Source organism: Pollicipes pollicipes, unplaced genomic scaffold (genome assembly GCF_011947565.3).
Source record: "Pollicipes pollicipes isolate AB1234 unplaced genomic scaffold, Ppol_2.1 Scaffold_3087;HRSCAF=3621_pilon_pilon_pilon, whole genome shotgun sequence".
Lineage (NCBI taxonomy): Eukaryota > Metazoa > Arthropoda > Thecostraca > Pollicipedomorpha > Pollicipedidae > Pollicipes > Pollicipes pollicipes.
In genome coordinates, this window is record NW_023596225.1 from 2870760 (window position 1) to 2893326 (window position 22567).

The window sequence follows — 22567 nt, forward strand, 5'->3', positions numbered from 1 at the left end:
GCTGCAAGGCGAAGACGACATCAAGAAAAGCAGTGGACAAAACACGGAAGGGAAATGTAAAACGAAAAGTTTTAAACGTAAAACAATGGTTGGTAACAAGGAAACAAGAACGGGTTACACATCAAACGGTTCGCTGCATGAAGGAAACACGCATGTCTCTGTTAAAGGCAGAGGGAGAGATCACCCGGCCATGGGGAACAGGTCACCAGCCGGCCGTGGCTCGCTCGGAGCAAGAGATCACCCGGCCACGGGGAACAGGCCACCATCCGCCCGTGGCTCGCTCGGGGCAAGAGATCACCCAGCCATGGGAGACAGGTCACCAGCCGACCGTGGCTCGCTCGTGGCGGATGAGGCGAGGTCGGTCCTCAGGACAGCCAGTGGCTGAGCTGCGGCCCAGTACAGACCCCCACGGCAAACCAAGTCGACGACGAACGCAAACGTCGGGACAGCATTTCTCGGTCCGCGACAGGGGTCGAGTTTTTACCCGGCATTCTTAGCATTCGGCACAAAAAGCCGTGCTGTTAGCGCGCCGCCGCGGTGTTAATGGGTTCAGGGGCGGCTGCGAAGCCGCGCGCGGCCGGCGGCGACCGGAGTCTCGAAGGAGGCGCCGCTCCGCCGCCGGAAGAGGGGCCGGCCGCCACGTGTGTAACGACATCCGGCCGCGGGGGTCCGCGCCACCGGCGCACACCGGCCGCCACTAACAACCTCCGGCCGGGGTCGCCGCCCCCGCGCCAGCACCGTTGATAGACGCACAACGGCGGCGGCGGCGGCGGCGGCGGCGGCGGCGAGACTGCGTTCATGACACGCGGTGGAGGACAAACCGCCGAGGGGGGGGGGGGGGAGGGTCCGATCAAATCGCCACGGAAGCTAGTAGGGCCGGCGTCACGGTTTCTGCAAAGTTCCCCGCCAATTGGTCCAAGAGGCGCGCGGCGTTCCGCACGGATTGGCCGGGCCGCCGCGGCGGAAGTGTCCAGTCCGCACCGTTTCCGCCGCGGCGCCGGCCATCGCGCCGCACAGCACCAGCCTAATTAAGGCCAGTTAGGCAGACCAGTAGCAATGCGCCGGCCGGCATCTGTCATGCGTGGCCGCGCAAACAGGCGCAGACGGCGGCCGTCCCGCCTCGCCTAGCCTCGCCCTTCCCCTCCCCTCCCCTCCGTGGCCGGCGCCGCCCTTCTGGCGGGCGGCGCGAGCGCGCGCGCGCGCCCCCCATGGGAACAGCCGGCTGCTGACCCGGGAGCCGGGTCGCCCTGCACCTGCCTGGCTGGGCGAGCACGTGCCGCGCGCCAGACGAACAACGGCACGTGCCACGCGGAGCAGCTGGCGCCGGCGCGCCGTCGTCTCCGGGCCGTCTTTGAGCGCGCCGAGCAGCTGAGAGACCGGGACGGCGAGGGCGCCGCCGGCCGCGCGCCGACGGCGGCGGCGGCGGCGGCGGCGCGCGGCAATTAGCCGCCGCCGCGACACGACAATGGACGACGGCGGCAAACGGCGGCAAAAGGCGGCTCACGGCGGCCGCCGCCGGAGGACAACGGCCCCCGGCGCCGGACGTCGGCGGCGTGGGGCGAAGACCCCGGCGGGGGCACGGGCCACGGCCAGGTGTCGCCCCGACGCTGGACTGTCCAGGTGATGCCCAAGTCGCACGCACGGCGATTACTGCGCGGCGCAGATGTCACGAACAGTCGGAGAGGGGCCGACAGGATCCCCAATCAGGGCCTCAATGACGGAATATAACGCGACATCCGGACAGTACCAGGTGTCTGACCTCCGTTCGGAGGACGAGACCTCCGTGACCTCACGCGACATCCGTGACCTCCGCTCTGAGGACGAGATGCCTCAGCGGTTGGGGTTCGATGTCCCGCCCGCGTTGAAAAGCATTCCGCACACCCGAGGGTCACCCAGTGACGACGCAACTTTGGTACCATTCACCTCACGCCGGGTGAGTCGTACATCATCACCACCATAGCAGCACAGCGCGGATCGCCGCCGTCCTGTGGCCCTCATGGTCTGAACAGCAGCTGTAAGGTCACGTCAGGGATGCGGGCGGCACATCAGGGTGCCCGCGGCATCCAGTGGCGAGTCCGCCCGGCCCTGCGGAACGAGTCGAGACGGCAGCCCCTATGCTGTCGGAGGAACTCAGGGCGCGTTCGTAAATGCGCTACCTAAGAAGCAACACCTAAACATTTTTCTGTTTTGTTTTAGCGCGCAAGCCGGCAAGTTCTCCTGTATTACCCTATGCCTCACGATCGTTTCTTATGGTTGGAAACAACCCTACTGCACACGTAAACAGATTTCCTTTAGGAGGGGGAACCAGACCTCGGGAGGGCCACTACAAGAACTCTCCTGGTGCCCTAGCACGGAGCTGCAGAATTAGAATCATAATGGATTTCCCCCTTTTCCTGGGGCCTCCTGATGTCATGTTTTGGTGTGCTGTGGCGAACAATGTGAAATAAGGCACCCTTTCCCGCGCCACAAGCCCATATGATCTCTGAGACCTATGGTGCTACAGCGGGTCACCCCTGTCCTAGAGGCCCAGCAGCGTAACTCTGTCTCTGGCAGCTTTGAGACCTCTCGCTTTCGAAGTTCTGTCGGTGTTTTTTTTTTTGGGGGGGGGGGAAGATCTCAATCATATTTCATTTCGGGCCCAACACGACCCTATATTTCTTGAGAAGGATCCGGATCCGTGCACCCTATCCCTCCCTCGCGTGCGCCTCTGCCCGCCAAGAACTGACTTATGGTATTGTTTTGCTTCGAAACCCACAGGCGGAGGCCTGCGGGAGCAGCAAGTCTACCACGCAGCGGCACCATCCACGGCCCCCGGCACACCAAAGGAACGCTCTCCGGCAGATAATCTCGGAGAACTATCCCGAGTGCTGGAAAATTCTCCGGAATGGCGTTCGACACTGCCGACACGGAAAACGGTCGCTAGCAGATAATTCTCCGACGCCAAGGCAAGACTTCCGAATAATGTTCAGAGCGTGGTTTAGACGGAGAACACTTCTTCACCGTGCCTAGAGCTATGACCGTTGGCTGTGCACGACGCACGTAAGACGGAAGCTGGGCGTTGATTTCCGGACGCGCCGAACGTAAATGGAGAAGCTTCGCGGATGATGATAGGACAGAAAAGTGTTGGTTGATTAATTAATTTTCCCTCGGCCGAACGCGCCCTTAATATCGGGGAGAGCGCCTCCCGCGCAGATATGCAGCTCGTGAAGCCCCGACACACACTGCCTTCCCCCCCCCCCCCCCCTCCCCTATACAGCGCCGGAAAACAGGGTCGGCGATTGCATCATTCGGGGACAATACGGGAGCAGGGCGGCCGGCTGGCTCGCGGGATCAGCCCCGCCGCGGAGAGGGGGGCGGCAGCCGGGGCGCGCTGGCGGGACGGCAGCGTGGGGCGGTCCAGTCAGATCGCGGCCACGGCCGGGGAAGAGCGCGCACGGGACCGGGGACCCAGGACCCGGTCCGGTCCGGCCAGCGGATGCCATTCGTCCCGGCCCGGCCCGGCCCGGGCAGGGCGGGCGGGCGCCCACTTTCACTGGCATCGACCGGTCAGCCAAGCATCTCGCGAACCCTCCGGAGTGGGGGACACAAAGGGCGCGGAACGGCACGACGCCTACCCTCCCCTCCTCCACTGGCGGACGAGGGCAACGTGTGCGGGTGAAGCATGCGCCTGATTGTAACGCCGGAGAGTATGGCCTAGTTGTACGGGATGACTTTCGCTTGAAATGAGCTCGCATCGATACTCGAATTGATCACACATACTTAAAGTGGAGTTTTGGGCGCAGGGACTGTAAACGGTCATGCAGACACATTTTACGTTCGGGGCGCGCCAGTATACCAGCACGTAGCGGCCGGCAGCAATATGTATTTCATCATAAAAAAGGGGTCGTAGATGATAATCATGCGTAAATTCACTTGACAAAGACCACGAACACTGCTACTACAGACCTTGCTGAGCATTCATACAGTGACGAAGGCAATCTCTCGTCGGCAATTAATTGTTCAACTAATGACTGCAGTGAGTGAGTTTTGTCACCACCACTTTGTTGCCCTTTCACCCAATTCACCTCGGCCGGAGCACGGTCGGGATGAATAACCATCCATCGGGCAGGCCGGCACCGGTGCCGGCCCACGAGACAGGCCCGGGATGTTTTAGGACGGTGTCGGCAAGATCGATCCGCGATAACGCCGAACCATATGGAGGAAAAGGGGCATTTGTCACGCAGCAGTCACATTTCGTCCATTTCCGAGCTGGGAAAATAGAAACGCAGGCATGCCGTACACACCCCAGGTTTTCTATCGTTTGAGCCGATCTCGGCAGGAGTGGCCACTCGGAAAAACAGACTCGGCTTTGTTTAATGAGCCTTTGGTGGTTTACCCGTGTAAGCCACCTTCGCTGCTAGCATGCCGTGCCTGCGGTGGAGTTAACGATGTTTATATTTTACTGTTGGCTTAGCCAGTGTTTGGAGATAAATGATAATAATTGTACCCACTACCTATGATTGAACAAGGCGTAAGGCGCAACAGATAATAATGTCCTAAAAGGATAAAAAGCACGCAACCCTCTTCAATACTTCACATTGAAGAGACCGTGGTTTTTCCACATGCTTTTGTGACCTTGTCATACACTTCCACAAATATGGGCCATTCTACGGAGCGCAAGTCACCGCAGCGACAAAAAAAATACGCTAGACAGCTGTCCCACCTTCCAGGCATGCTGATCGCGTTTTACGGCCGGGACCGGACGCCCCCGGTCCCCAGTAACCCCTGCCGCAAGCGAGGAAACAGTGGTGAGCGGCCACTCCTCTCGACCTGTCCTCGTCCCACTCAGTCGGCAATGGATGCCGGTGGCTTCGGTCGCGCGCATCCAGCGCCGCCGCGCCGCCCGCCGTCGCAGCGCGCCACTTTCCAGTCCACCGACGGCGGCGGCCGGCCGGCCAGCTGGCCAGTACCGGCCGTGAATTAATTGCTCCCGATCCTCCAATTTGCCGCCGCCGTCGTAATTGGCGGCGGCGTGCGTGGCGGCGCAACCGGAGCCGCGGCCGTCCCGATGGCAGAGCCGCCGATCCGGCGCGAGGAAGTGCGCCCGGTGGTCGCGCGTAACCAGAGCCTGGCCCCGCGAGACAGGACTGCCGGCCGCGCAACGGGCGCCGCCTTCATTACGCGCACGCCGCTATGTAAAACGAGTTTTTACCGCCGGCGGAGCGGCCGGACGCATTGTTTCCCATGCGCAGTGTGGCCGCGCGCCGCCAGATGTCTCTGCCGCGGTGGCCCCCGCCGCGCTCGTGCCGTCGGCGGTCGTCGCTAGACTCCCGCCAGTGTTGGCCGCGTTGTCTCGCAGCAGATGGCCAAGTGATCTGCCAAAATGAATGGGATATGCCGGCCCGTCGAGTGCATTGGCAGCGGCGTGTCTGGCTGGCCGGCGCGCAGAGGCGAGCACAGGTACACACTTCCATCTCCACACCCCGCACACACCGGGTGGAAATGTTATCCGGCCAAGAGCACAGCATGCTTGATCTCGCAGCTCGGACAAACACGGCCGACCCATCTTGAGACACAAGCGAAGCCCTCCTCCCCAGCACCGCTCCTGGTGCCGCCTTCGCATTCCTAAGGCTGCCTAAAGGACCTCGCCAGAGGGCGGGAAATTCAAATAGCATCCTCAGCTGGGATTCCGGCGGTGGCCAGGGCACCGGCACCCCAGCAGCCACCCAAGCAGCGCCGGTGACCTTTCGCGGCCTGGCTGGAGAGCACGGGGGCGGCCCGTGACCGAGGCGCTCGGTCGCGCCGGCACCTGCAGCGCCCCCGCCGGGCTTGAGCGAGGGGCTCGCGCTGTCGGGTCCGACGTCCGGCCGAGTCCCGTTACACGACGGGGCGGACCAGACCCAGACAGGCCGGCCTGCGCCATTGTGGCCTCACGCAGACAGGGTAAATGCCCCCGTCCAACGGACGACGGGGGGAGGGCCGCCGCCCCGGAATCAAGGACACCCCGGCATGCCTGCGAGCGCCCGGCAGATTTGTATCGCCGCAGATAAATAACGACACGGTGTAAATTTCCGGCGCACCTTTGTCCGCGGAGCCCCGGCGGACAGTTATGACATGGCAAGGGAGAGCAGACGGAGGGAGCCCGGGTCACACGGAACCAGCTGGCTCCAGACTCGCAAAGAAGCATAAGCTCCCAAACACGCGTCTCCTCCCGGGATCATCGTGTTTCCAACTCGCTTGGGTGCAGCTGGCGTGAGATTGTGACGCGCTCTGATCTCCTGCCACCCACAGGCATGCTGTAGCTGCCAGAATGATACAGAGACGCCAGCACTCATCCCACCACCAGGTCAGCCCTGGAACCATGATCAAACCTCCCACGTGTCGGCAGGGGGTGAGACCCGGGCGAAAGGCACGAGGCTACACGTTCTAATGCGGCATTCCCCAAAAGTCATCGTCCCAAATAAAGTCAATGGTTTACGGAATCGTGGGTTTCACTATGGTAAAAAGTCGCTGTCGTAGTAGTAAAGTACGGCAAACGTATTGTTGGAGACTAATAGCACCCAATTCGGGTCTCCAGAGCAAAAACACGTTCCGTACCGATTTTACGGTGCGCCGCGCCGAACGTAGGGCCCGGTACTCCCGGGGTCAAGAGTCGGCAGCACTCAGCCTTTCAGCGTTTGTACCGTGAAATGCAGACCACCACAGTCCTGTCACTGCCAGGAACTTGACAAACACCTGCCTTATCTCCAAATGCGCGTCCATCCTTGTGTAGTTGTGTTTTAGGACGCGTCGACTACAATGGCCACTTGAGGCGCCCAGCGCGCCCAACCTTCCTGACGTCGAGCCTTGCACCGGAACAAACCAGACGAGACACCTCCGCGGGTCAAGCCCACCCACCGGCGCACGGCCGAACCGACCGCCATCAGTAAACACCCGGGCGGACGAGCCACTGCCCGCGGCGCGCCGAGGCCGCGGGCTGACCCGCGGTCCGGCGCCGCGGACCGACCCGCGGACCGACCCGCGGTCCGGCGCCGCACGGCTCGCCGCGCCGCCGCCGGTGACCGGCCGTCGTCGGGAATGCCGGGGACCATTCAGGTCTGGTCGCCGCCGGATTAGTCGCAGCGCAGATCCGCCACCGCTTACAAAGCGATCGTAACGGTCCGGCTCGGGCCTCGCGCTTCCGGCGCGGGGCACCCCCGCTGAATGGAGACGCCGGCAGCGGGGGTCGTGTGGCCGGCGGCCGGACCCGGCACTGCCGGTCTGCACGAAAACAAGCCGAGACATCGGCGGACAGGCTCCAGCAGAGAGACAGCGCTGAACGCCGATTTCACGCGCAGACGGGGCGGCCGTTAGTAGCGGGCGATGTCCGCTGAAACAGTCGGCCTCGCCTTTCGTTGTGTGCGGAGGTGATGCCGCGCGTCCACGCCTCGGATTCACATTCCATACAGCTCAACACGTCACGTGCGAATTGAGTGTTCATTAACAGCTTGTTCCCACCACAATGATGGCGCCAACTGACTTTCCAGCCGTTATGGATGACACCGACATTTAGCACCACACTGGCTACAAAGGCCGACGAGAGGTAATTTTACGAGATTCCAATCACCACTTACAAGGTCACACCTCTCATCCCTGTGGACTATCCAGCCGGGCGGAATGAACTGAACTTATCAATCGTCATCTTTGAACGGTCGGGAACGACGGGTCGGGCCGCTGCGGCATCTGGCGCGCTCGCGCGGTTCGATTGTTAGCCACCATAGGCGCCCCAGCCGGGGGGAGGGGGACACGAGTACTGCTAGGCCACGTCCATGGGCACGTAAAATGGCGGGTTTGGCGGTTGCCGAGTCCCAACACTGAGCAAAACTTAACACGAGGCAGTTGACTGAGCATGAAGAGAACCCAACCAAAACTCCCCCCCCCCCCCCCCTGCTGGAGGAATGTCCGGTCATGGACGCTTTGGTCACGGAGAGGAACGAAAGATTACGGGTGTATTCGCAGCGACCCAGACAACAAGGAATCCATGTCGTCGACGGCACTGATGAAGTTATATCCCAAATACTCAGCGCCTTTTGGTGTTTGCAGGGACCCGGACCACGAAAATCACAAATCTTGGCGTCTTCGAATGCGCAGTTATTGTCGCAAGTCGCGCAGATGTCCACAGAAAACGTGTCGCACTACGAACACGTCCAGCAAATATTTTAAGTGACGTCACATAGAAAAGAACATTCTTGATGCGCTGCGAATACAGCCCACGTCTCGGACGGTCGCCATGGCGACAGGGACGCCGGTGGGGAGAGCCGGCGAACAACCAGAGGCAGCGCCGATCGCGGGTCTCGACAACGCCCGGTGGAGGCAGCATCATTAGCGCGCCAGGTGTTGGACACACGCGCACCGGGTGGTGGACACACTCGCCCCAGCAGCGCGCGGATCGGGGCGGTTGTCGTGGGTGTGACGTCTGCAATAACCCTCCATTGTGCCTCATACCTCCGCAGTTCGCAATTAGCAGCGCGATGAACGACCAATCGAGACAACTTGCCGCTCCTGATGCCGGTGCGCCCGCGACCTGGACAAATGAGACTCCCCACTGGCGCCACCCCTGCCACCAACAGACGGAGCAAATTACTGGCAATTTTCGAGACATCAGAGACAATAACAGCCAAGCAAACGCATAGATGACGCCGCCTTCGTCCAGGACCACTGTGACTGCCTATTGCTCACACTGCCGGTGCCACGACCAGACGACCATACCGGTGCTTACCTCCGGACTGGCCATCAAACTTGCTTTGACAGGAAGGGGGGGGGGAGGCGTCACAGCACAGATGCCGGCCCGTCCGGGGCCTGCCTTCCCAGCAGTTCATTACTACCGTGCAACGAACAACAGTCGCAATTATACATACTGTTATGGTTTCCTAGCCCGTCTAGCGGCGTTTAGGCCGCGTGCACCGGTTGGTATTACCGCTCATGCTGATTATGACAGTTTATGTTGATACGACATTCGCTGTCTGAACGCGATCGCCATCTGTTTTGAGCTGGCGCAGGCGAATCCGTAACCAGCCTCTGAGTTTCACCCACATGGCAGTGACTTCATTTCAACATCTTACCAACAGAGGAGCACCGGGCTATTGGGCACCATTTGCAACCTTAGCTATCTGCTCAGAGACTATGGATACAAGCTGATACGAAACGAAAGCCACCAAACGAAAAAGCGAGCCCGAGCACCGAAAACCGTCAAAAAATGCTCCACCAGTGACAGGGACTGATGGTTTTGATAACGTGTTGAGGAGGGGATGCGAAGGAGCAGTATGTTTACAAGCCATCAATGACCTCGCCAGCACGCATTACATCACATTATCGCATCTTTATCAACGCGCGCATCGGGGGTGGTGCTGAAATATTGTCAACGATTCTCCAGTTATGATGAACGTATATAACTCCCATACACGGTCATCGATAACGTGCAGGTGTGCTCCTTTTGTCTTGGTCAACAGTGGCCACGATAACATCCTTGGCCTTAAGTATTCACAAGGGAACAGCCATCCTTACAAATAGATGGTAAACAATTTGGTCTTCTATCCATGAGCCATTAGCATTTCTCCCCACGAATCGTCCGCCAGCACAGCCAGAGCGCGTCGCTGCTGAGTGCCGCTGCGCTGGCGGCGGCAGCAGCGCTGCCGTGCTGCAGGGCTGCTGCCGCCGCCTCAGCTGAGGCCCGCCGGCCGGTGACCACCGCAGCGGCCCGGCCCCTCGGACCGAGACTGCGCCGCACAGCACGGCCGGCGGCCCGGCGGAGCCGGTGGGGACTGACCTGCGCGACCGGGGTCGACTGCCGAGCACGGCCGCCGTTGTTGGCGTGTCCGCCTCGTCTGACGAGCCTGCAGCACCAGCACACACACACACACGGACGTTAGCGATACGGGGCCCGGCTCGGCACCGACACTGATACCCCAGCGGCGACCACAACACAGGTCCAACGCCACCACACTGAGGCGCCGTGCTTGCACTGCTTCAGCTTCCATTGCAGCCACAGCGCGATGCCATTTTGTCGAGACAGGGGGAGGGGGACTTCACAGCCCAGTTACTCAATGTCATCGGTTCCCATTTCAGCACTCTGCGTTGACTACATGTCACCAATTACGAACGCATAGACACTTTTCAAATGCGCCGTGTCGCTGGCCATCATCGCCACTGCACCACGGCCCAAAACGGCCCCTTTCAAGCTACCTTACGATCCGTAAACGCTTTATGGTTAAAACGTACCGGTGGAGCGTTGTGATTTCTGGATGCTGTGCTCGCACAACCGTGCTAAAAAGGCAATCACAATCAACACGTGTCCTTCGGGGGACCCACACCGAGTGACGTATTATTCCAACAGTTATAGTCCACAGAGTCACCGCATGCAAAATTAACAATATTTCAGGTGTTCAGGATCTGTTAATGAAGAAAACGTTTATTAGAATACACTCAGTCAGCTTTCAGAAAAAAAGAAAATGGTACGGTGCATTAATTCCATTTTAAAATTGGACACATCAAAAAGGGTTGTTTCCAAGGATGAGAAGAAATCCATTTAAAAACGCTGTTTTAACACGTTAACTCAAACATGATTCGAAGGCAAGTCATGGGTTCACAGTTCCGGTTTATGAAACTGAACCAATTCAACTTGCTCTGAAGATTGCAAGGTTCCAAACGAATTTTCAGGCTCGAAGTGAGCGATAATCAGGAATCATTGTGATATTACGTTAACCCACGTTCAGAACCCGTTTATTATGCAATATCCAGCCATTTTCGTCATAAATCCTCCGCATTTCCATGCAATACTCGAGTAAAAAAGTATTTGATCTCCCATCTCGACGATTGCCTAACATCCTCGTTTGGTCATGCCTCCAGGCTGGTTGAAAATCGGTTATTTTCAGCACACGAAAAGATTATCCCGAAAAACCAGTGGCTTGTTGAGCCTTGTTGATTATATCGACATTGAGTGAGGGGAAATTCAGTACGGACTGCGGTTGCAACGCCAACACCAGCGAAAGCTGTTAAGGTTCAAAATCCAAAGTGCATATATACATCACGGGCCAACAACATAAGCCGACAGGGGTAAAAAATGAATCCTGTTGGATAACGACGGTCCTGTACAGGATTTGTGTGGCATAAACACCGTCCTTTGGTACGAGGCCAGGAAAGCCTTAGCAGGTTAAAACTCTACTGAGCATGCTGCGAAGAAGACGGCAGCCCCTACGGCAGGGGTCCGTCATCACTAAAAGCGAGTCCTTTGGCTGACGCAGTTCGGCATCACCCTATTTTCTTCGCAGCTAATGAATGTTACATGGCCAGGATATCAGTAGAGACAAACGAACAACGGGGAAAAGAAAATCAATCAGCCAGCCAATACACTATGATTAACAGTCTATCTTTCCTTTGAACGATTCGATTCCTGTTCACCTTAGATCTCCTTCGACAGATCCCATTCTATTTCAGGCTTCACTTTTGACCTTCATCCGTAAATCATGTACTTCTCGACACAACTGCTAGCCTTGCTGACGCAAAGCAGGTACAGTTCCAAGAGAAGGAGATATTTCTTGGCTGGGACATGCGCGCCCACAGGAAGGCTCCGTTTACACTACACCTCGCGCCAGCTGGCCACGGCCGTCGACAGCCGTTGGCGCGGTCACAATCACGGTCGCATTGGCCGCGTAAATAAACACGAGGCGTGGTTGATTCCTGGGCCTGTTACAGCGCCTTTCGCGGAACACACCAGTGTGGACCGAAGGCAAAACGATAGCGAGCCTCAGTCACACGCGCACTGCTTTCATTGATGACCAGAATGAAGTGGCACTATTTCTCAGTTCATCACCTCTACCTTCTATCTGCTGGCAAGACTGGTGTTTTATGGAAAAACGCATTATTTACAGATGAAGACCAACGGTGAAGTTTGCACTTGCATGATTCTGTTGTGCTTATTGATTGTTGCAGGCAGAACGGCGGGCAGGCAGAACTCTAACAATGGCGTCACTTGGGTGCGATTGCCGTGAGTTTGCGGCAGCGTCCGTACCGTGCGAGGTGCGCCGGCCGGGCGAGACGCTGATGGAGGCGGCGCTCAGGTTGTCGGCCAGGTCTGTGATGGGCGACGGCAGCGCCGGGTCCGAGCGGGACGGACCGGCGCCGCCACGGCCCGGTCTCGGCAGCTCCAGTCGGCGGCGCAGCGGTCCGGACATGGCGGCAGACGGCTGGCGGTGCTGGGGCGGACCTGGCCAGCAGCGGCAGCGGCTCAGACAGCGGCCCGAGGGCGATGGACCATCTCGACCACCTGGGACACCGTTGGCTGCTGCCTGTGCTTTGCGCCAGGTCTGCTGGTAGTGGTTACAGGTCGTGGCACCCAACACCGGGTGGAAAGAACTCCAAGGCATGAATTTTATTATAATGCTGAAATCTACTAAATGTAAATGCTCCTAATAGTCTAGTAATCTACTTACTGTAGATTGATGTACAAACTTAAGTTTTCACTACATATTTGGCGTGCTTTACCTGATGATAGCGCGGCGGATAGTACGCTAGTGAATGCATTACGACTTTAATTTTGTATTATGTTCCGAATTTTTGCAAGAAGCCCTCAATGAATTAAATAACTTAATGGCGACGATAGCATGTGTCGCCTGTTAGCAAACCATTAAACGTATTCCATAGGGAACGACTACGAAAGTCCTGGACCGGCCAGGTTTCGAACGCACGTCCTTTCATTATGGCCACAGCTTAGTAAGGACTGTACCAGCGAAACAGGATCGTGCGCTTCGAAATTCGCAAAATTCACAGCGTACTGCGCATGAAAACTCTGACCCAATACGCCGAGGGAGTTGGGTTCCTCCAGAAAAAGTAGTCCATGGCTCCCCACGAGGTAATGAAACAATTTTTATTGAGGTAGCAGGCTCAATAAAAACTGATAGCATACAATTTCATCTTCAGCTCCGTGAAAAGCTGGTCTTTTATATCTGTCCCCTGCGAGCAAGGAAAGAAGCATGCTGGGGGACGAGCGTCCTGCCAACGTGCTTCGGCTGCGACTGGTTATGTCCGGACCACGAGTGAGTTACAGGACAGTTACAGCACTCAATCAGGGTTAAGGTTGCAGCCATTCCACTGACATAACTTAACCACACATATAACTAGATCAATCCCTTAAATAGAAGTGTCATCTTGTATCAAAATCCTGTTTTCGGAGGGCTCTAAGCTGCCACCTTTTGGGTCAAGGGCAAGCACATGTAGACTACAAACATGCTGCTGATTGCTGCAATCACAAGACCCTGGCTTCATCAGTAAACATAAGTTTGGCAATTTCACATTCTCTGGTATGCTGCAGGGCAAACTTATGTTTAACTGAGTCCATGCCACTGGATCACTGTCATCACTTAACATTTCAAATATATCTCAGATATGGGATACAATTTGGGAATGCCTAATTGCAAAGGGGCTCAAAGGCTGCAGTGTCTCACATATGCATAGCAAATTTTAAACACTGATAACTGATGCAAAGCATAATATTTTAATCCAAAATTAAGTGGTACATCATCAAAATTAAAACAGCAGTAATGAGCCAGTGGTATTTGTAAATATAGAAAAATCAATGGTGTAGTATATTTTACCATACTCAAAATGGTTATGAAATCAAAACAACTTTTCATGTCACAAGGAGATTGTCCTTGAATAATCCTTTCTATCAATCATAAATATGCAAGCTTTCAGAACAATGCAGCAGTAAGCCGACGGGTCAAGCAACAATCAATGCCTCAATTGACCATACCAAATGGTAGATGTAGCTCCCAACCTTATACAATGTCATGAAACTTAAGACACTTTGGTGTTCTGTTAATGGCTAGTATCAATATTTTTAAATATTAGCACTAATAACCACCAATAAATATCACTTAAAGCAAAAACATCCTAGACAAGAGCACTGCTATTGTACCTGGCAAAAGTGCCACTCCTTATACCTTCCGAAATCAGTGTTTGTAAGGATCCCTGTCATGATATCATGCAACCTGGCCAGCAAATAATGATAGGTTGAAAGTCAGAACTGTGGTGCCTAAATAAACAATTCAAACTCCCAGGATGAACACAAGCAAAAAATCCAGCAGTTAATACCAGCATTGCAATAAATGCGTGTAGAAATATAACTCAAATCATGTTTTAACATTAAGACAACATTCTCATGATGAATTACAAATCAGAGCACACAAACACAATAGAAGTAGAACAGAAACCAACATTCATCGGGAGGTACAGCCGCTCCATCACATTTCTTGCAACAACACACTCACCAGGAATCAAACAGAAAGTTCAAAGAGTGGAAAGCTGAAAAAGCTATGCAGAGAGCCAAAGGGTGATCAAAAATTAGAATATTTTAAAGGAAGAAGGAAAGGGGGTGGGACCAGCCGCCAGCCGCGCCGCACACCATAACGAACAGCTGAGTCTCAAATGTGGCGCTCCAGCTCAGCTGCAGCGGCGTATCTAAAAAAGTAGACAGCCAAACTTACGCCGTGGTGACATAAAGCGATAATCTGGAGGTATTCGGGAGGTCTTCAGTTCTGGCCACATCAGGACCTCCACGAGCGAGAGCAAGTGAGCTATGCTAAATCAACATTTCCGCTATTTGTGAAAGTGACAAGACATAAGCGATGAGCCTATGACTCATGACCTGTGGACGCAACCACTTGACTGATTAGGGTCTGCCCGTGGGCACGGCATTCCCTGTCAACCCCATTCCCTGCAAACAGAGGCATGCCCTGTCAACACGCCGATAGCCTGAGGACACATTTCGTGAACACAATCGCGTTAATGACCCATAACTGTATGCACTGGACCCCGTCATCTGAGCACAACATTCGATCGATGATCTTTGTTACGCAGACTTTGTAACTGGACCGATGACCCTGGCCACCGCCGCCGCAATAATGATTCGAGCTGTGCACGAGACCACTGAATAATACCATGTTTCTCTGTAACCGCAACATCGTCTGGCCTGATGTTCTTTGAAGTAAGGAAATATGCCTGCCGTTCATTATACATAACCGTATCGGCTGATGACTCGTGCCACATGCGGCGGGCATATACGGTGCAGTGGGTATTCATACCACCTGCGCTCTGAACACAAACGGATCGTCATGGGTGTGCCAAACTAGGTACTTACTAGGTCCTTAACGACGCACTCAGCTGCTGAGGCAATATGATATCCCCTACCTCTCCGCCGGCAGGTAGAGCGGGTACCGCGGAGAATCGAACCCCGTACAGTTAGCTTCCTTAATGCGTAGCCTGACCACTACGTAATTGGTGATCGTCCACACTCTGCGCTAGAGGCGCACCAAAGGATCCTCCTCGCTCTCAGGCCCGCATTTTTTCATTACAGAGGACTCCCTGCAGGAAGTCAAAATCGACGTGATGTACACTTATTAAGTCCCCCATCCCACCCTTTTCAAGAAATGTTCCACATTTGAGGATATTGAGGCAATCATCAATTATGATGAATGCAGCCCGCTTGTAGCTATTGGTTTGCTTTTAGGTGCTCAAAACCACTCCAGACAACATAGTTTTACTATTCGGTAAATACGTTCCTCAATACATCATCGCTTCATTACGTCATGGGGGTCTTTACTACGTCATGCCGCAGCCAGGCTGACTGTGAGAATCGTCACTGTAGCGGACGGGCTGACTCACTTGTAGTAATTCAACTTGCCGAGAGGTGGCGGTGTGTGGATGATGTGAGTTTGCATAGCCGAGTATTGGCTGAGGGCCAACTTAAGTCCGTTGATGCTAGTAATTGTGCTGACGCACACCAGAGACAGATTACTCGATAATGACAGTTGCCTTTAGCAATGCATGGCTAATGAGATCGCAGCATTCGTATGACGTTTCTATGGCGTCATCATGCCCGGATGATCTTGAAATAGCCTGCACAAGTTCGCGGCCGTCAAGCTCAGAAACCAGAGAGTATTAGGCCTTAAAAGGGGCAGGTCTGTGAAGTGCTCTGAACGATCTTCAGCACAGCTCCTTTCTCCCCTGTACGCACACCACTTGCCTATAAATAATAATATGCAGGATACAATCCATGCATTGCTGACCTATTTCATCTTAACACGTCCACTGCACTCGTTATACCTGCGGCCACGATTGATGGATATGGCTTGAGCCGAAGGCGGTGAGCGCATCCATTGCCTTAAATCTAACAAGTCATGCGCTCGCAGGGTCACATAAATCAAATCGGCGCCGTAAGGCAAAAACAGAGTTATTTTGCAGCCAAATAGCCCTGAGACGGCAAAATCACATGTACATGGCCACACCATCCACGCACGACAATGAGCATTTTTAATTGGCTGCTGCAACTTTCAAAAGGCAGGCGAATCATCGCTGCATCATCACTCGATGAGGCAAAGCATCACCTAACAATGGCTAGCCCGCCAACATTGAGTGGTGCGCTGTCAGCGGGTTGCATGTGTAAATCGACGCTGTCGGCCGACAACAAAGCTACGGAGCCGATCGCCCTCCTACAGGGGAAATCTATGCACATGGTCACACCTTCTGCGTGCGACAATCATCATTTTTGTCGACTGCCGTAGCTGTGCAAATGCTCGCTCCAGCCAGCCCACAGGCACTGAGTGATGGGCTGGTAAGGGGTCAACCCAACCAGGTGGATGCAGTCTGTCAAATACAGATGCTGTATGCCACCTAACACCCCGCACTCTCGTATCTCTCTCCACCTAATAACAGCTATTCTTAAAAGCCTGCTGTCGGTTCTCCACCCCAGTGCAGGCCGACCGGCCGCATTCAGCACTGCGCTGTCATTTGGTCATATGAATAGCATTGGTGCCGGTGTCCGACATCAAAGTTGCCTTGTCAACCAATAAACCTCCTACTTTGCTATACCATGTAAACGGTTCCACCCTTCGGGGGCGAAACTGCATGGTTTGCATTGGTTGCCGTAAATTTGCAAATCACCACTCTGACCGGAATACCAGTTGTGAGTGATGCGCAGTAAAGGATTCACACAAATAAAATGGAAGCAGCTAGAGAACGGCGATGTCATGGTGTCGAATAATAGCTCACTCATAGTGTCACGACATGCACACGGTCGTGCCTTCTGGAAAAGCCAAAAATGAATTTTTATTTGACTGACAAGGCTTTCAAATGCCCGCTCAACAGCAAGGTGTAATGCGTTGTTAGGCAGTCCACTGAATAAAGGGGATGCGGTAGGCCGGCAGTGAGTTACGGTGTCAGCTGGTAGCCCTGCTGCAGTGGTATGAAATGTACGCAGTAGCAACCGTCTTGGGTAATTGTAAGCATTTTTAAAAGCTGTTGTAGATTCGCCGCCACATCCGAAGCCGGCAGGCAACATTCAGAGATGCGGTTTTAGTAGGTTATATGAGTGAATGCGGCGACGTGTGCCGAGAACAAAGTTACGGTGCCCACGGATAGCCTCTGGCAGTGCTATCACATGTACACGATCGCACCCTTCAGGCCTTGAAAACAAGTACTTTTTTTTGATAGTCGTAACTTTGCAGATGCACACTCCGACGAGCCCGCCAGTGCTGAGTCATACGCTGTCAGTTGGTGAGGTGAAGCAAGCTCGGTGCCGTCGGCCGACAACAAAGTGGAAGTGCCAGGCGATAGCCCTCTCACAGTGCTGCCAGATACACACACTCGTATACTCAAGGGAGGAAAACAAATTATCTTTAACTGACTGCATTCGGCCGAGGATAATTGTAGTGCCAGCTGATGGCCCTCCCGCTGCGCTAATGAGTGCACAAGGTCGCACCGTGATTGAAGGGTCTTAAAAAAGTATGCGGAATGCCCACGACCACGAATAAAGCCCTCCACCCGCATTTAGTAACGCCCTGTCATCTGAAGAAAATCTGTGGTCACATGATTGAAATCGAAGCCTTTAGCCGACAGCGAAGTCTTAGTGTCAGGCTACAGCCCTCCGACGGTGCCATCATCGGCACACAGCCGCACCCCTCGCGCATGAGAAGAAATAATTGAAATGGACTGCCGCAACTTTACAAATCCATGTTCCGGCCAGCCTGCCGCCATTGCATAATACGCTGTCAGGGGATCAGAACAATGAAATGGATGAGCCATCCGAAAAGGACGTTACGGTGCCAGCTGATAGCTTTCTCCCAATGCTATGAAACGCTCACGTCCTCACCCTGCGCGTGTCAATGCAAGCATTTCCAAAAGCCCGCTGTAAGCTTACTACCACGCTCCAGGCCGGCCAGCCCGTTGAGTAATGCGCTATCAAGGTGTCCCAGGAGTCCTATCGGTGCCGTCGGCCTCCATCAAGGTTATGGTGCCAGTTAATAGCCATCCGATAGGTGTTTATGTATGCACACAAACTGTATGCATGTATTTGTTGGATGTGCACACATTGATGTGTACAATGTATACACTCTCTACGCGAACGACAAAACGACTGTCGTAAGTTTCAAATGCCCCCTCGGGTAACACACCAGCATCAAGTAATGTGTTGTCAGGGGTCGACCCGGTAAAATGGATGTCATTACGATACGATGAATATCGTTAGACGAGGCTGCAGTGCCAGTTGATCCCCCGCGGTGCTACCAAATGTACACGCTTACACCCTTTGCGTGTGAATATGTAAAGGCTGACACATGTGTGACACAACGACTCAAGCCGGCTGTCCGCATCGAGTGATAATTTGCTGTTAGGAGTTGCATGAACAAATCGTTGCCTTCGGACAGCAATGTTACGTTGCTAGCGGATATACACGCCAAAATTTCCTCATTTAAACAGGGTCGCACCTTCCGCGGATGCTCATGAGTACTTTACTCTGACTGACGCATCCAGGCAGGTACACACACCAGCTGGCCGGTCAGTTGAGCGATGCGCGGTCAGATGGTCCAACCAATGAATGGATGCCGTGGGCCGACAACGCTGCTGCAGTTCCAGCTGACAGCCCTGCCACAGTCCTGTGGAATGCACACGACTGTAACCTTTCACCGTAAATGTAACCATTTTCAAAAAGCTGCCGTATGTTCGCCATCTCGCGTCAAGTCGGCCATCCGCAGTCAGTAATGCAGTGTTATGTAGCTTAAGTAATGTAGCTCTGTGACAGTGCTACCGTATGCACATGGTCGTAGCGTCCATGCACGACAATCGGATTTGTAACTGCTGTAACTCTGCAATCCTCGCCCTGTCCGGCAAGCCTAGCATCCAGAGATGCGCTGTGAAAGGGGAAGCTGAATAAATGGATGCCATTGGCCACCAATGATGTTACTGTCCTAGCCGAGACCCCCGCTTCCGCGCTATGAAGTGTACGCGACCGTAGCCTTCGCGCGCGATTAGAAACATTTTTTTAACGCTACCGCATGTTTGCCTACTCGTCGGCACAGTCCGACGGAATTTAGCATTCTGTTCTCAAGGGGTCATATGAATACGCCACTTGGCTAATTTTGGAGGGCCCATTCGTAACTCGGAAGCATTCTGTTCTGGATAAGGGGCCCTTTTATGGAAAAGGAGGTCTCGTTTTAGAAAAGCAAACCCTAAGCTGAATAATGAGAAGACCCTCATTCTGGGTGTTTTAATTGTCGACATTGATTTACTCTGATACACCCTCGGTGCCATACCCCCCCCCCCTGAAATAGGCAATGCCTATCATCCACCCCCTCCCCTGCGAGGAGGTCCCATTTTGCACAGGATGCCTCGTGGAAAATCCGTCCCAACTCAAAATCCGTGACGCCGCCTTTGATCGTACGCACGCTGTTACACCATCTTCGCACAGAAGCAAGCAGTTTCACCTGACTGCCGCAACTTTATAAGCCGCCGCTTCAGCTGACTGGTCACTTTTGAGCAATACCCTGTCAGAAAATCAACTGAACGATATCGCCGTCGTCAGCCGTCAGCAACAGCCGGGTGACAGACGATCGCCCGACAGTTCTTTTTAGAATACCTTCAGATTATCGCTCTCTGTCGCGGTAGAAATACAGACGGTCTACCGTTCTAGATACCCCGCATGAGCTAACAATTCCGAGTACGTGCCAAACCACACATGTACAGACCACTATAATCGGAGATACTACATGAAATATTGATAAATAATCTAGGCTGATGTCTAGGGAGGAAAAGCATAGGCAGCTATTGCCGTTAAGTATCGGTGACGGTCAATGCCGGTGACTCATTTTTTTGTGGGGACCGGGACGGGGTTTAGCCATGGGTGACCCACTTCAAACTGTACTCCGGAGTTGTGCGGTTGAACCTTTCAAACTTCTGGTTGCATGATGACCCTAAATTTATGCCAATAGTGCTTCGTCTTTCTCAATTGATACCATGTTAGGCGCCTATCATTTATCGGTGGTAGCTGTAATTTAACAAGAACGTTACCAGTAATTCAACTATTATTTATGGGTTTAGGCGTCTGTGCACGTCATACATACATACATACATACATACATATATACATATATACATATATACACACACATACATATATATATATATATATATATATATATATATATATATATATATATATATATATATATATATATATGATGCATCAAACACATCCAATTTTAATTCCCCGCGACCGCATAATTACCGATTTTCCACCAACGCTCTTACTCCCAGTTTGTATTCGGTAGAGAACAGACGTAGCATAATTGTTTTAAATTTGTTCCAACTGCTTTCAATTAAATAAATTAAGGCTCGTTTCTCTAACCGCTGTCCCGTTAACTAAAAGCTTAGCTTAAATTTGAAAGAACAGCTGTTTTACAACCTGTTGTAACCGTTCCGAACGCGTTTGTTCGCAATTGGTACCGAGGAGAGTGCAACGTAAAAGCCACACAGGCTGTGGGCATGACGGCCGAAGGTCTGTTAAGACCGTGGTGTCACAGGCAGCGAATGTCTTGGAATGCAACGACCTGCTTACGAAAAGCGCATGCGCCAGGATGAAGCCATTGGTAGAGATGTCCTTCTGCGGGTGGTGCGTTGGAATCCGGATGGTTTTCAAAACATGTGCCTGAGCCATGCTTTTATAAATCTGAATGTACAAGTATTCCAGAGTCTCTGACCCGTAGGTAAACATTGAGTGAATAAACGGACTGATTCTTAGCTGGCAGGACCAACAATTATGGCTATTTTTACCTTTGACGTACCTAACGGATGTTTCAAAACGAACAGTTTTTAAGTAATTCGTAATAAACACCATTGCATGTTTTACACCAAAAAGCGCAAGCTATTGCTCGGAATATCTGAACACTTTGGTGCTTATTGGTTTTGTGCTACCAAAAATAGGCTCCCCATTTTTTTTTGCCGTCTTTGAAACTCGAATTCCGTCAACGAGCGCACGACGAACGACGAATCCCCGACCTACATGACGAGCATACAACCACCCGCGTCGATATGATCATCCTGCTACGTCTACGATACACTAGGAAAAGTGCATTCACACGATTTTTAAAGCCCAACAGCGTGCTGCAGTTATCGCCACATTGTTACGAGACTTCGAATGGTCGAGTCAGTCGGGTATGCATATTTGGTTTAGGCATCGGACTGAAATAATAAAAAAGGCTCGAGCATCGCCGAAGTGGGATTGGTCGTTTGGTAGTGTCAAAAGTCGGGCCTACTGAATAATACGACAGTGAGCCACTGTTCTATAATGCTATAACAGTACGCAGGTATAGCCTTGTTATGGTTAATCGCACTTGTAAAATGATCGATATCACTATTAAAAAAGAAGCGATTTAAAAAAGCTGTGGCACTAGGGACCAAGTGGTGTAAATAAACAGCTCAGCATTGCAGGGCCTGGCTCAACATTTGGAGAAGAGAAGGGGGAGGGGGGAGGGTGACATGACCCTATAAGGAGGTACTAAGTTCCCCATACGCAGAACAACTGCCGGAAGGTTTGGGGAAGGCCTTTCGCGACGAAAATGGCGAGTGCGCGCTCCGCCGTTTGCAGCGCAAAGAGCTTCCCATTGAGAGAGTTCCCGTATAGTGAATTTAGTTGGTTTTTCCATAGCGTTACAAGACATGTGAAGTACGTTTAGCGTTTTCTTTTTGTTGTTGTGAGATTTGATGCTTCTACTTGCCTCAACAAAACGTAGGCATGCACACGCATTCCTCAATTCATCACCTCTCAGGTTGTGGGGACAGTCCCCACGTTCTGAAAGTTGTGTGGAAAAACAGTCCCCACGTCCCCCACGGTGTCGCCGCCTCTGGTGACGATAAATAATTTTCGGTATTTTTTTGTTTTTGCCTGGTAAGAGATGAATAATGCTGAAAAGGTATGTCAAATATGCTGCGCGTGAAGGTCCATGCGAAATATCCATGGCCGTGCGGATAATTAGAAACGTTTAATTTGATTATGACCTAGTGTTATCGCAATAACGCGTATAAATCTCAACAACCATTCAGGTGGAGAGAGTGCAGCAAACGCCGGTGTGAAGATTTGGGAAACGCCGAATAAACACGATTAAAATCAGCTACCCGCCCCAATACGTTCAAAGTGCGTTTTGTTTGAGGCTCGACCAACTATTTTCAAGCGATAATGGAACAGGAAAAACATGATCGGAGGATGATTATTTGGGCAAATGCAAGG

At 53.3% G+C, this 22567-nt stretch overlaps 1 protein-coding gene across 1 annotated transcript in view; it reads right to left on the bottom strand.

The window, feature by feature from the left end:
* LOC119114855 (M-phase inducer phosphatase) overlaps positions 1–14425 on the bottom strand; it is a 41343-nt gene extending 26918 nt beyond the window's left edge. The window contains exons 1-3 of the mRNA XM_037238903.1: positions 14283–14425; positions 12026–12220; positions 9785–9851 (exon numbers count right to left, since the gene is read on the bottom strand). Coding sequence (XP_037094798.1) covers positions 9785–9851; positions 12026–12188 — 230 coding nt within the window. The 5' untranslated portion in view covers positions 12189–12220; positions 14283–14425. The remainder of the gene's footprint in view (positions 1–9784; positions 9852–12025; positions 12221–14282) is intronic.
* Positions 14426–22567: the final 8142 nt, after the last annotated feature.